This window comes from Humulus lupulus, chromosome 9, assembly GCF_963169125.1.
Source record: "Humulus lupulus chromosome 9, drHumLupu1.1, whole genome shotgun sequence".
Classification (NCBI taxonomy): Eukaryota; Viridiplantae; Streptophyta; class Magnoliopsida; order Rosales; family Cannabaceae; genus Humulus; species Humulus lupulus.
The window spans coordinates 128,994,521-129,009,092 of record NC_084801.1 but is presented as its reverse complement, the minus strand read 5'-3'; the positions used below and the strand labels follow the sequence as shown (position 1 = coordinate 129,009,092).

The window sequence follows — 14,572 nt, the reverse complement described above, 5'->3', positions numbered from 1 at the left end:
TCGACGTTCCACAGGGCTAGCAATGTGTCCTGGAACAAATCGAAGTTAGAAAACATACAGGAAACAAATATGTTAAAGTAAAAGATTATATGAACATATAACTTACCACAGTGGCTTGGTGACGAATGGTCTGGGAAATGAACAAGGCATCCTGATTGCCCAGGGTGGCGTACCGCTTCAATTGTAGGTTGGACATAGTAGTCCCAACCTAGGCCAGCAAGTCCACGGCCAGCGGAGCCGTGTCCCCCCCCCCCCCCCCCCCCAAACTTAGGCCAAAATCCAGTCTCAGCCACAAACCAGTCAACGATCAGTTGAGGAGCGCTGAAGGCGTACGGACGCTCGGCGAATTCCACTTTCTGACAGACAGTCAGGGCTCGGTACACTTCCTCTTATTTTGTCTGGCTGTCTTCCCAGGTCCGGGCCACCATTTTTCGCCCTCTCCTCCTAGAGGAACATGTCCCCTTCCTCAGGAAGAGCGGGGTTGATCGGGATCACGGGATCCTCCGGAACCTCCCAAGTGACAATTAGGCTCTCCCCACAACAAATTTAACAATTATTTTTCTTTCAATACTTCCAATTATTTTAGTATAATAGCAAGCATAGGTCGAACCCACGAGGACTATCGTTCAATTTATTATTCAATAATTAGCACTAAGACTTAAAATGGGGATTTAGATTTTGAACTCAAAATTAAATAACATAAACTAGAAAGCAAATAAAGATTGATATTACGATATTAAGAAACAGTTAAAGGTTAACCTCCACCCTCAACAATCATTCCCAATCACTAATGATAAATATTATTCCAATTTCTCAATTAAACTATTATCCCCGCAGATAACACTGAAGCAGACAATTATATTAGTCTCCCTATTACAAGTAATCAAGGCGAAGCGCTCAATAATTAACTCTTTCTGCTAAGCAATAAATCTATGAAGCATGCAATCTATTTAACTTAGATAAAGCATTAAGTCCTATGGAGACAAGTTAATCTAGGCAATAAATTAATGAAGCATATAATTCATTTAACCTAGGTTCTATTTTTCATCACAATCAACAATTCTTTTGACATCACTATCAATTACAATTTATCACTTACACTTAGAATCCTAAACTATTAGGTGAGTAGTAATTCTAAGATGACAATTGAACAATGTAAAACCTTAATGAGTTGGCCACCTAACAAGAAGTCACAAAATTCATAACATTCAATTGGACAAATAGAAACACTTTAATATTGAGAGAAATTAAAGAATAATACTTATTATCTACAATCAAGAACTCATGTCTTGGATTTTGAATTAACTCGTAACCTAAAAAGAGCCTACTCCATAATAGTAATCATAATCACAAACATAATTATAATTAAAATTAAAGAGATTAAGGGAAGAAAAGAAACTAGATTGATGAACAATAGTATTGTAGTCTTCTCTCCAGCCATTTCTGAGTCTTTTTCCCTCAAAAATTGTAATAAAAGCTTAATCTCAAATTAACCCTAATAATCTTTTGTAGTCTCCTTTAAGTTATATTTAAAATGTAATTAAAAATCTGAAAACAACGTTGCAAGGCGCGGCTTGAAATTCTGTGTGTCGCGACCTAAAATAGAATATAGGCAAAACTAGCCACGCAGGGCGCGGCCTGAAAAAACTGGGCAGCGGCCAACCTTCACTTTTCTACAAAACAGGCAGCGGCCTGAAAAATTTGGGCAGTGGCCCGTCTGGAACAAAAAATCTGAAACGTCAATTCCAATTAAAGTGTTGCGCCAAAATTTTATGGGTCGCGACCTTTCTTTAATTCTCGACCTTAGATAGCTTATACTCTGCCGCCACTTCAACATTTCAATCCCGAAAGCCTAGAATGCTCCTAAAACTTCATTTTAACCTCATCTCAGCGAGTCTTTTTTCAACCCATGATTTATAAACTACACTTGCCATCAAAATGTCAGATTTATCATCATAAAATGCAATGTAGAAAATATGTTGTAGAATCACGAAACTACGTTAAAACTACTAAAAATTCTATCATAACATCATCTAAGCATGGAAAAATTTATCAAATATTAATACAAAAATGACTTTATCGAATTCCCCCACACTTGAATTTTGCTAGTCCCTTAGCAAAACACTAAAATAACAAAACTGTAACGCCCCACGTCACTATGGCTGCTTCCTGGAATGACGACTGGCCCTACAAACCAACACAAGTCTTTCCAGTGTGCTTTGTCCTCACTCGCACACTTCCTGGGAAAACTTCCCAGGAGGTCACCCATCACCAGATTGCTCAAGGTCAAGCACGCTTAACTTTGGAGTTCTTAAGTGATGGGCTACCGAAAAGAAGATGCATCTTGTTGGCATAGGTAGTACCCATCAATCCATTTAAGCCCTCTTCAACTGTGTAGTCTCATGCCTACACAGTCTTAGAATCATCACACTTGACCTTCCCCAGGCGGTGTGAGATTGCACAGCTTTTTACCCAATCTTTCCCCCTGCGGATCACGGGATTCTGACTATCACAATCACCCCCCCTTAGGAGTCTGACATCCCCGTCGGCCACACTTCCGGCTGAGTCAAGGCTCTAATACCATTTGTAACACCCCACGTCACTATGGCTGCTTCCTGGAATGACGACTGGCCCTAGAAACAAACACGAGTCTTTCCAGCGTGCTTTGTCCTCACTCACACGCTTCTTGGGAAAACTTCCCAGGAGGTCACCCATCACTAGATTGCTCCAGGTCAAGCATGCTTAACTTTGGAGTTCTTAAGTGATGGGCTACCGAAAAGAAGATGCATCTTGTCGGCATAGGTAGTACCCATTAATCCATTTAAGCCATCTTCAACTATGTAGTCCCATACTTACACAGTCTTAGAATCATCACACTTGACCTTCCCCAGGCAGTGTGGGATTGCACAGCTTTTTACCTGGTCTTTCCCCCTGCGAATCACGGGATTCTGACTGTCACAAACCAAAAATAAAAATAATAATAACGAATCTAAACTCACTAAACAAAGGTCTTGTCAAAAGCTTGAATGTCCTGAGAATCATGCTAATAAGCAATGCCAAAAAAAATTAGATTTTCATACTCTTTAGAATTCTAACTCCATACGTAACTCACCATTTGATTTTTAAAAATAATTTACTAAGCACTTAATCACAACACCAGCTCAATTGCATCAAATTTAATCCATACTTGCCAAACTATTTTCTTTTAAATCAGTCCCTATACCAAAATGTTTTTCAATGAAAAGCATCCACTCCATAGACATTAACCAATCATTCTCCACTAATATAAACATATAATGATCAAAAATCAAAAGGTCTTTATAGTCTTGTAATGTAAGGCTGAGGTTAAGGGTAGTTGAGAAAGATACATTTAAGCTCAAATCACACCATAGCATACATCAATTCCATTCTTTGAACTTGCCCCAAAGTTTCCCATACAATTCAAGAAATACCTATTTTTTCTTACTCTTCTTTCCATACTGATCTCACTATTTCCCCCACACTTATACTTTTGCAAAATTTGCATATATGCATTTTTTTCATTGCAAATCATCATTTTTTTTCTTTTGTTTTTTTTCCTTCCTTTTTTAATAATATTTCAAGGAGATAAATAGAGATCATGCACAAATTACAACCAAACAAATAACCCATAAGTATTTCCATTTTTTTTTCAAATCATCCCACAAAATCAAAAATCATATATATAACCATGGTGCAATGGGTTACAAAAAGAAATATTTTTTTCAATGAAGTATAGGGTCAAAAATTTTGGTTCTTAGAAGAAAAGTAACAGTCGCCATGGCCTAAACATGGGAAACTAGGGATTATCATATAATAGGTTGGCTTTAACAGCTCAAACGATCCAAAGAACTGCCTTAATCATCTTCCTAATCATGTGTAGTTATGATTTTGCCTCAAACAATTGATCAATAGTTTCTAGAGTGGTTGGGACTTCAAATGTGTTTTTTTTTTATTTCAAACAAGCATAAATCTTTTCCAATACATTTAAGTGGTGAATTCAATCGTGCATAAAGTGAAAAACAACATAAATCAAAATAGCAAATCACATAGGAGTTAAGCACACAAATCATACAGAATTCCTTATTGTCTAACATCACTTTAAGCACAATTCAAAGTTTCATCATCGACCAATGCTTTCAACAAGACCAACACAAGAAAACACACAAACAAATAAAAATAAAACTAAAAAAAATGAAAACAGAAAAAATAAACCCAACAACAAACAAAATGAAATTGTTCCCTTCCCCCACACTTAAACAATACATTGTCCTCGGTGAAAATAAAACGAAAGATAAGGAAAATAAAACTCCCTTAAGTATGCTTTGTTTAACGCCATTAGCTCGACTGAATGCTGCTCTCAAGATCTTTATTTTGGGTATTTCAATGAAGTCTCCCTCCCTTTGATCTTACCAGGAGAATCAAACACATTGAATTTGATAACTTCACCATCAAATTTCATTGTCAGTGTTCCTGCTCTAACATCCAGCTTTGTATTTGTTGTCATCAAGAATGGCCTCCCAAATAAAACTGGTGTTGGATTGGGTATTGATGCATCCCCCATTTCAAGTATATAGAAATCTGCTAGAAAGACAAGCCCATCAACCATTACCAGCACATCTTTAACTACCCCTAAAGGATAAACATTAGTGTGACCGGCCAGCTGAACAATAACTCCTGTCTCCTTTAGTGGCCCAAGATTTAAAGAATCATATGATGAATATGACATGACATTAATCGATGCTCCTAAATCTATCATACACCGCTCAATCCTTTTATTCCCAATCATACAAGGAATTTTAAAGGTTCCAGGATCCTTGCATTTTGGTGGCAGCTTCTTTTGGAGAATAGTAGACACGTTCTCCCCCACACTTATCTTTTCATCACCCTTCAATTTCTTGTTATTCGTGCACAACTCCTTCAAAAATTTAGCATAATGTGGCACTTGTTTAATTGCATCAAGTAATGGAATGTTTACCTCAACTTTGTGAAAAGTCTCAAGAATCTCCTTATTAGCTTCCTTTTTCTTAAACTTTTTCAATCTGCTTGGAAAAGGCGGATGAGGGACATAGGTTGGCACAGTTGGTTTATGTGACTTTTTCTACATTGATAGTTCATCATGGATGGAGTTGTCTACTACTTGCTTTTGCACTGGAGCTAGCGATGAAGGTTGTGTGGGTGGCTCATATTGTATACCACTTTTCAAAGTTAGCACACTTACATTCTCCTTGGGATTCCTCTCAGGTTGTGAAGGCAATTTATTAGAAAGATGAGCTTTCAACCTGTTATATGATGCCGCTAGTTGTCCCACCTGATTCAACAAACTTTTTATGGACGCTTGGGTAGTTTGCTGAAAATGAAGCATATTTGTAGCAATTGCATTGATTAAATCTTCAGTGGAAGGTTTGGCCCTTGGTGGTGGAGCAGCTTGCAGTGCTTGTGATGGTCTGGGTACAAAATTCAGTTGAGACCGCTGTTGAAAAGTGAAACCAAGTGGTCTCGTAGATGTAGACTGTGGAGCAACTTGTTGTTGATTCCCATAACGAAGATTTGGATGATCATGCCACCCAGGATTATAAGTTTGTGAAAAAGGTTCATAGTACATCTGGCATAATTGACCTGGGAAATTACCTACAACATTAACACCCTCAGTCTCTCCCTCAAATAAAGTAGGGCAAGTATCAGGAGCATGCCCCACAACCTGACAGATTCCACATGACCGCACATGTTGGCCTAAAGCAAGTTGTTGTACCACTGCAATTAATTGAGCCAATTGTTGACCAAGCTGATTAGCATTTGAAGTGCTCACTTCATTAGCTGACGTTGGTGGTAGATTAGGATCTTGGCGAATGCCAAACTGTTGTGAGTTGGCGGCCATATTAGAAATCAAGCTCCTAGCTACAGCATGAGTCTTATCAACTAGTGCACCCCCACTGGCTGCATCATTCATACTCCTATCCAATGGCTGTAGTCCTTCATAAAAGTATTGGATTAGGAGTTGTTCACTTATTTGATGATGAGGGAAACTAGCACATAACCTCTTGAATCTCTCCCAATACTCATATAATGACTCCCCAGTCTGTTGGCGAATGCCACAGATTTCCTTCCTTCTACTGCCAACCTTAGATGTTGGGAAGTAACGCCCCAAGAACATTGTCTTCATTTCATTCCATGTATTAACAGTTCCAGGAGGAAGGTAATATATCCATTCCTTTGCACCATCCTTCAAAGAAAATGGAAATGCTCTTAATTTAATCTACTCTTCAGTTACTAATGCTGGTTTCATACTAGAGCAGACTATGTGAAACTTTGTCAGATGCTTGTTCGGGTCCTTTCCTGGTAGCCCATGGAAAGATGGTAATAAATGTATGAGGCCCGACTTGAGTTCAAAGTTAACGTCCAATGCCGGATATTGAATACACAGAGGTTGATGGTCTAGATTCGGCGCCACCAACTCTTTCAATGTCATTTCCTGAGCCATCTAAGACTTAACTGATGTTTCAAAGTCAGAATCATCGTCAGATGGTAATGGTATTTGTACTGGATTAACTTTCTTGGAAGGTTGAAAAAGTGGATTGTCAGTGATAGTCCTTGAAGAGCGAGACAACGATGTCTCAAGATATTGTTTTATGGCTTGTAATCTTTCTTGAGTATCGTCGTCAGACATATACACCTGCAATAAAAAAATGTAAACTAGTGAGTGTGTAGTTAATTAAATTGAATAATAAAAAAACTTACAATAGTCCCCGACAACAGCGCCAAAAATTTGATGCGTGTCGTATACCACAACAAATTTAACAATTATTTTTCTTTCAATACTTCCAATTATTTTAGTATAATAGCAAGCACAGGTCGAACCCACAAGGACTATCATTCAATTTATTATTCAATAATTAGCACTAAGACTTAAAATGGGGATTTAGATTTTGAACTCAAAATTAAATAACATAAACTAGAAAGCAAATAAAGATTAATATTACGATATTAAGAAACAGTTAAAGGTTAATCTCCACCCTCAACAATCATTCCCAATCACTAATAATAAATATTATTCCAATTTCTCAATTAAACTATTAACCCCGTAGAGAATGCTGAAGTAGACATTTATCCCAGTCTCCCTATTACAAGTAATCAAGGCGAAGTGCTCAATAATTAACTCTTTCAGCTAAACAATAAATCTCTAAAGCATACAATCTATTTAACTTAGATAAAGCATTAAGTCATATGGAGACAAGTTAATCTAGGCAATAAATTAATGAAGCATATAATTCATTTAACCTAGGTTCTATTTTTCATCACAATCAACAATTCTTTTAACATCACTATCAATGGCAATTTATCACTTACACTCAGAATCCTAAATTATTAGGTGAGTAGTAATTTCTAAGATGACACTTGAACAATGTAAAACCTTAATTAGCTGGCCACCTAACAAGAAGTCACAAATTTTATAACATTCAATTGGAAAAATAGAAACAATTTAGTATTGAGAGAAATTAAAGAATAATACTCATTATCAACAATAAAGAATTCATGTCTTGGGTTTTGAATTAACCCTTAACCTATAAAGAACCTACTCCATAATATTAATCATACTCACCAACATAATTATAATAAAATTAAAGAGATTAAGGGAAGAAAAGAAACTAGATTGATGAACAATAGTGTTGTAGTCTTCTGTCCAGCCCTTTCTGTGTCTTTTTCTCTCAAAAACGGTAATAAAAACTTAATCTCAAATTAACCCTAATAATCTTTTATAGTCTCCTTTAAGTTATATTTAAAATGTAATTAAAAATCTAAAAACAGCGTCGCAAGCCGTGGCCTGAAATTCTGTGTGTCGCGGCCTAAAACAGAATATAGGCAAAACTGGCCACGCAGGGCGCGACCTGAAAAAACTGGGCAGCGGCCCAACTTCACTTTTCTACACAGTAGGCAGCGGCCTGAAAAATCTGGGTAGCGGCCCGTCTGGAACAAAAAATCTGAAACGTCAATTCCAATTAAAGTACCGCGGCCTGAATTTTATGGGCCGCGACCTTTCCTCAATTCTCAACCTTAGATAGCTTGTATGATGCCGCCACTTCAATATTTCAATCCCAAAAGCCTAGAATGCTCCTAAAACTTCATTTTAACCTCATCTCAGTGAGTCTTTTTTCAACCTATGATTTATAAACTACACTTGCCATCAAAATGTCAGATTTATCATCATAAAATGCAATGTAGAAAATATGTTGTAGAATCACGAAACTAAGTTAAAACTAATAAAAATGATATCATAACACCATCTAAGCATGGAAAAACTTATCAAATATTAATACAAAAATGACCTTATCAAGACTCGCTAGCGGCTGAGTCCGCAACCCTTTTCTCTGCCCTTTGATCTTCTAAGGCCTCCCACTCCAAGTCGATGACTGAGGGAAGAGCGGGCGGGGACGGAACATTTTCAGTATGCACCACCAGGGGGACACTCATAGCTGAGGCCCTCTCATTCTCTTCCAGTTCCGGCCTCGAATCCCCGAGGATCAGCTCGAGCACTTTCTTTTTAGCTGGGCCCTTATTAGCCTTCTTTATTGTAGCCCTGGCAGCGGCTGCCCTGGCCTCGATCATCTCCTTCATTTTGGCCACGGGCTTCGACATGTTTAAAATGGGTAAACAAAAGACAGTCAGCAAGACATAAATGGGGATGGAAATCAAAGATAAAGCAAATATTAGTCTAAGGTCCTCAGGGACAAACCTTTATCTAAACAACAAGCACAACTCAACTCCCCTAAGGCGAAGGAATGAATGCGGTCCCCCATGTAGCACCCACATTATTTTGATATAATATAGCCAATAATCACATGATTGCATTGCATTACATATCATACAATATGTATAATTTGAGCATATGCATATTCTTATAAGTGTTTTCATGTATAAGTATAAAAGTTGTGTATATGATGTCTATGTGTATGTTCAATATTATTAACCTTATGGCGTTTGGATTGTCTTTTATGGGTGTTTGATGTGCTCAAGATATAAGAAAGGATGAAATATATGGACTAGGCATGAAATCAAGTGAGAAAAGTGAGATGTAGAAGGCAAAATATGTTAAGCGGTGAAAAATAGTACAATGTCGATTACTAGTATTTCGGTGTAAAATTGAGTATTAGTGGATTTAACACACATAATTGAGGTATGATTAAGGTCTCTTTGATGAAGTAAAAATGGCTTTATAACCATTAGATCAAGTCTTGATGGGAGGTATACATAATCAGTGGTGTTGACGCAAAGTCAAAACGAGCTTAGCATAAGTGCGCTACGCTCAATCGGGTAAGCATAACTATTGGGTATGAACTCATATGGACCAAAGGTTCGGTGTGAGTGTTTCACACATAAGGATAATTGGCCTAGTAGATGATTAAGTCGAAAATATTTAAGTGATAAGGTTTTCATAAGTCAAAAAGTGAAATGATAAGGTGAAAGGTGTCAAATTTTAATACAATAAGGTCAAATCATTGAAAATAAAGGATTATCATCAACCTTATTACTTTCCACGACCAAAGACTTTGAAAAACAGAGAGAAAAGAAAACCAAAAACATTTCTTGGCTGGCTTGAAGAGATTCTAAGGAGATCCAAGTGAAATCAAAGCCAAAGAAGTGGATTAAGCTTAGTTCTGGCCTTTTTATGGTAAGTTCTTGTACTTGGAAGTTAAACAATGTTTTTAAATTTTTCTGAGAGCTTATCTATGGTGTTTTATCCTTTTTAAGATATTTCTTGGTGGTTTCCAAGTGTTTTGAGGTTTAGAAAAGCTAGAAAAGATTGTTTTCGCCGAAAAGTTGCTCGGTAAGTGAAATTTTGTATCTTATGAGGATTTTGTGGTTCTTGGAGTACAAACTGATATTTGGTTATTTGATTGAGTTTATAAGAGGGTAGATATGTTTATAAATGTTTGAATAGACATGGAGACTCATTTAATTTGGGTGATGATCTTGGAAATTGGAATTTTATCAAAATCGGTATATGATAACTTTGTGATGAATTATGTTGGTATTTGGGATATGTGGTTATGGCAGGTTAATTGATGATGATTACTGATTTATTTTCATATTTGGGGATAGCTAAAATTACAGGGAAGCTCTGTCAAAATTTCTCCAAGTGTCTAAGATAAGTCTAACGCTCGATCTAAGTAGTTTAAGGCAATTTAGGCATGATTTGGATATGATGTTTTATGGATATTTTTAAATGATAGTTCAATGCCTTACTGCCATCATTATGATGTGAAATTCATGCCATTGTCAAGATAAGCACATCAACACCTAAGACACCACTTGTTACACGGTGAAATATATTTTGGACAGAAGGTATGTAAAGTACTCAACTACAACACAAGAATTACATGTTATGTGAAAGTATGCATTATATGAATATGTTGTGAGTAAGTGGTATTAATATACATTGACACTTCATCATAAATTTGTATGCATGGCATAATAGTGATATGGTGAATTATTGTATGATATAAGACCATGCATGATATTATGATGATTAATTATGTGATGCCTTGACAAGTTTTATGCAACATAAAAGTAAGTTGTAATAAGAAGTTTAAGTTCAGTGCCACTGTTTTGAAAAGGAAAATGAGAATGTAAGTAAGTGTAAATAGAGGCCTATAGTTAGGCTCATAGTGGCAGCCCAGTAATTTGGGCTAAGTTTTAGTGAACCAATTATATTGTTTGCCATGTTCCCGTTTTTATTTCTCCTCCGTATGAGTTATTGTTATATGTATTGACACCACAGTGTGTGGCCGCCTTAACTCTTGAGCCCGACGAGGCAACGATGGAATAAGATTTTAATGCGCCCTACTGTGGTGATGGCTAGCCAGAGGAGAACCCATGGGATTTTATATTATACGTGTAACAAGCCCTGCAGGCATTGGCCTAATCAAACAGTGTGCACAATATTAAGGGGCCCAAAATTTTAAAAGAAGTTGTATATGTCCATTGACATTGGGTAATCATTATCATTGCATGCATTAATTTGCTTACTGAGCTTTAGGCTCACAGTTTTCTTGTGTTGCAGGTAGAGAAAGAAATGAGTGAATGACAAAGGAGAACTGAAGCATGGTCCTGACCCTGATTTGTACATATGAACATATCGACCTTTTGTGGGTTATTTCAGTTTATCAGTGTGTATGGTTGTAATAAAATGTGAAGTTATGTTTTGAAAACAAATTGGGTGATTTAATACTTATGTATAATATGTTTGAGACACACTTTATGTCTAATGTAAATAATGTGAAATAAGTTTTTTTTTTTTAAAAATCCAGACTTCCGTTGAATGTAATTATGATATAGTTTTAAAACGTAACACTCAGATATGGTTTAAACTAAAATAAGTGAGGGTGTTACACCCCATGTCGTCCAGGTCCAGAAAATTACCATATTGTAGGAACCCGGACGAATACATGAGGGTTAACGTATCCAGGACAATGGGGCATGGAAGCCTCACTTCTCTGATGGCCTCGATCGGGTAGTCGCGGTACATTTGCCTATCCCTAACTAAGTCCTCAAGATGAGGAGCATAAGTTAAAGTAAAGGTGAATTACCTTGCTCTGAGATGCTGGCTTCGAGAGCCCCAGTGTTCGACTGAGCCTCCTCGAGGAGGGCATCTAGCTCCTCAAATATGACCCTCTCTGCTTGGCGGACCTACTCCTTTTTCTTCTTCGCTGTGTTCGCGTAGGCTGCGACCTCAACAACCTCAATATGGACGAGGGCCAACTCCTCCCTCAGGGCAGGATCTCTCTCGCACTGCAGCCCCTGGAAGCTAAGGGCTGCAATCATCTGGTTGGCTGCGATCATCCCAACCAGTCATAAATTCTCAGTGTTCACGTAGTCCCCCACGTCCAGCTCCTCCATGCTCAGGGTGGCGTAATACTTCTTCCGATCCAGGATCAATTTGGTAAGGAGAGTTTGGGCATACAGTCCTATTTTCCAGGAGCATGAGTGAAGAACAAACAAAACAAAAGGAAAATGAAAAGAAGTTAGGGGGAAAACAACTTACCCACGCGCTGGAAGTCCAACACCAACGTCAGGTTCTTCTCCAGGAGAAAACTGGATGTCATGAACAAGTTGTGTCTGACATCCGAGGTGTGCTTCCAGGTGCTGTGAGGAGCCGGATAGTTGTCGCGGGGCTTCAATCTGTAGAAGCTGTCTCGAGTCTTGTCTTTGACGTTAAGCTACGGCTCCAGCTTATAGAAGTACAACACCTCTGTGGGGGTAGGCACCAGGATCTCCTTAGACGCACAGTAAATGTGCCACCCCGCGAGCAACTTGTAGGCCTGGGGCAAGAGTTGGAACAGCGCGATTCCCACGAACTTAAGGAATCGCGCGAAGTAGTCGTGAATCCGGAGCATAGCTCTCGCACTAATGTGGCCTATGCTCCAGGCCCCAAACTCGCCCATGCTAGTGTGGGCCTTCTCCTCCCTTCTGACCAGCCGATTGTAGAAGAGTCCAAGAGTCGATTCTATTCCCAAATGCTTCTCCAAAGCATCCAGCATCCGGTAGTTCTGAAACTCATTTTTCTCCCCATCCATCTCCCATGTGTTACTAGTGGGAGGTTTACTGTAATGACCCAAATTTCCTAATAAGGCTTAGGACCTTGATTAGGAGGTCGGGAGGGCCATAATTGATTTATTATGCCATTTGTTGACGGTGAGAACTCGTCAACGAAGTTAAGTTGGAAAATTATCGAATGGAAATTGCTAATTCGAAAGCTATGAAAACTTGAACGATGACTCAAGAATAATGGAGTAACAACAATGGAGAATTCAGTATCTCATTCACACTAATGTCTCTGTTACAGTAAAATTTTCCAACCCCCTCTCAGGTGGCCTTGGAATTCCATTTATAGTAGGCTCTAACGGCCTTAGGTACATAGTGGTCCAGGGGACCAAGAGGTACAAACGTACTGTACCAGGGAAGTGGCTTCAGAGGTTGTGGCTGTACATCCCGTACAGGAGCAGGTGTCAGGAGGATGTCTCCACTACTTGTCTGTACCCCTTCCTGAGGCGTGGTAGCAGGCGTGTTGGCGCAGGAGGTAGTGGTGTCGGCTCTGACCTATGGCCGTAGACGTACGGACCACGATCTTCACTGGTACTGGCATCCGTACCTGGTACCTGGTCGTACAAACATGTCTCCTTTGACTCACACTAAGCATAGGGACTTTGAAGTGTGAAAAAGGGGATCTTCGGTGTCCGTATTGGCCGTGGCGTTGAATAGGGGTCTTGGGCCCATACACGTTAAGTCATGGGGGGTCGGCCTCCTGAGAAGATTATGGGCTGATGGACCTCCCGGGGCGTGCGCGCGCGGGACCTTGCACGGCCTCGCGCATGGGGCGCCGTAGACGGCCCCGTGGCCCCTATTGGCCTTGCGCCTGGGACGCCGTAGACGGCCTCGCGACCCCCCCTTGGCCTCGCGCATGGGGCGCCATAGACGGCCTCGCGGCCCCTCATGGCCCCGCACATGGGACACCTTAGACGGCCTCGCGACCCCCTCATGGCCTCGCGCATGGGGCGCCTTAGACGGCCTCGCGACCCCCTCTTGGCCTCGCGCATGGGGCGCCGTAGACGGCCTCGCGGCCCCTCATGGCCTCGCGCATGGGACACCTTAGACAGCCTCGCGACCCCCTCATGGCCTCGCGCATGGGGCGCCTTAGACGGCCTCGCGACCCCCTCTTGGCCTCGCGCATGGGGCGCCGTAGACGGCCTCGCGGCCCCTCATGGCCTCGCGCATGGGACACCTTAGACAGCCTCGCGACCCCCTCATGGCCTTGCGCATGGGGCGCCTTAGACGGCCTCGCGACCCCCTCTTGGCCTCGCGCATGGGGCGCCGTAGACGGCCTCGCGGCCCCTCATGGCCTCGCGCATGGGACGCCTTAGACGGCCTCGCGACCCCCCTATGGCCTCGCGCATGGGACGCCTTAGACGGCCTCGCGATCCCCTCATGGCCTCGCGCATGGGGCGCCTTAGACGGCCTCGCGACCCCCTCTTGGCCTCGCGCATGGGGCGCCGTAGACGGCCTCGCGGCCCCTCATGGCCTCGCGCATGGGACACCTTAGACAGCCTCGCGACCCCCTCATGGCCTCGCGCATGGGGCGCCTTAGACGGCCTGACAGCCTCGCGACCCCCTCATGGCCTTGCGCATGGGGCGCCTTAGACGGCCTCGCGACCCCCTCTTGGCCTCGCGCATGGGGCGCCGTAGACGGCCTCGCGGCCCCTCATGGCCTCGCGCATGGGACGCCTTAGACGGCCTCGCGACCCCCCTATGGCCTCGCGCATGGGACGCCTTAGACGGCCTTATATTTTCTCTTGATGAGATTATGAGCATCAACACTTGCCCCCCCTAGTCTAGGAGAGGGCCTTTAGGTGCTCTTGTAGACTATTCATCTTGGTTCCTATAAATAGGCCGTCATGCATGGCTTAATATTTCACATCTTACCTCCTTGGCTTAGTGGTAGTTAGACCCTTGCTCCTCCCAAAAGGTAAAGGGTTCAACCCCCCACAACTACACTTTCTCT

The 14,572-nt window shown here is 41.0% G+C and overlaps 1 protein-coding gene and 1 non-coding gene across 2 annotated transcripts; one reads left to right on the top strand and one right to left on the bottom strand.

Annotated features, from left to right (window-relative positions):
- Positions 1–4,387: 4,387 nt before the first annotated feature.
- Positions 4,388–12,590, bottom strand: LOC133800044 (uncharacterized). Its single transcript, XM_062238023.1, has 4 exons — positions 12,489–12,590; positions 6,512–6,691; positions 5,240–6,241; positions 4,388–5,119 (listed from the first exon to the last, which is right to left on the bottom strand). Exons 1-4 carry the CDS (start codon positions 12,588–12,590, stop codon positions 4,388–4,390), a joined length of 2,016 nt encoding a protein of 671 aa, XP_062094007.1.
- On the top strand, positions 6,027–6,133 carry LOC133802989 (small nucleolar RNA R71). The gene has a single exon (XR_009877729.1). It is a non-coding gene; the product is annotated as a small nucleolar RNA R71 (small nucleolar RNA).
- Positions 12,591–14,572: the final 1,982 nt, after the last annotated feature.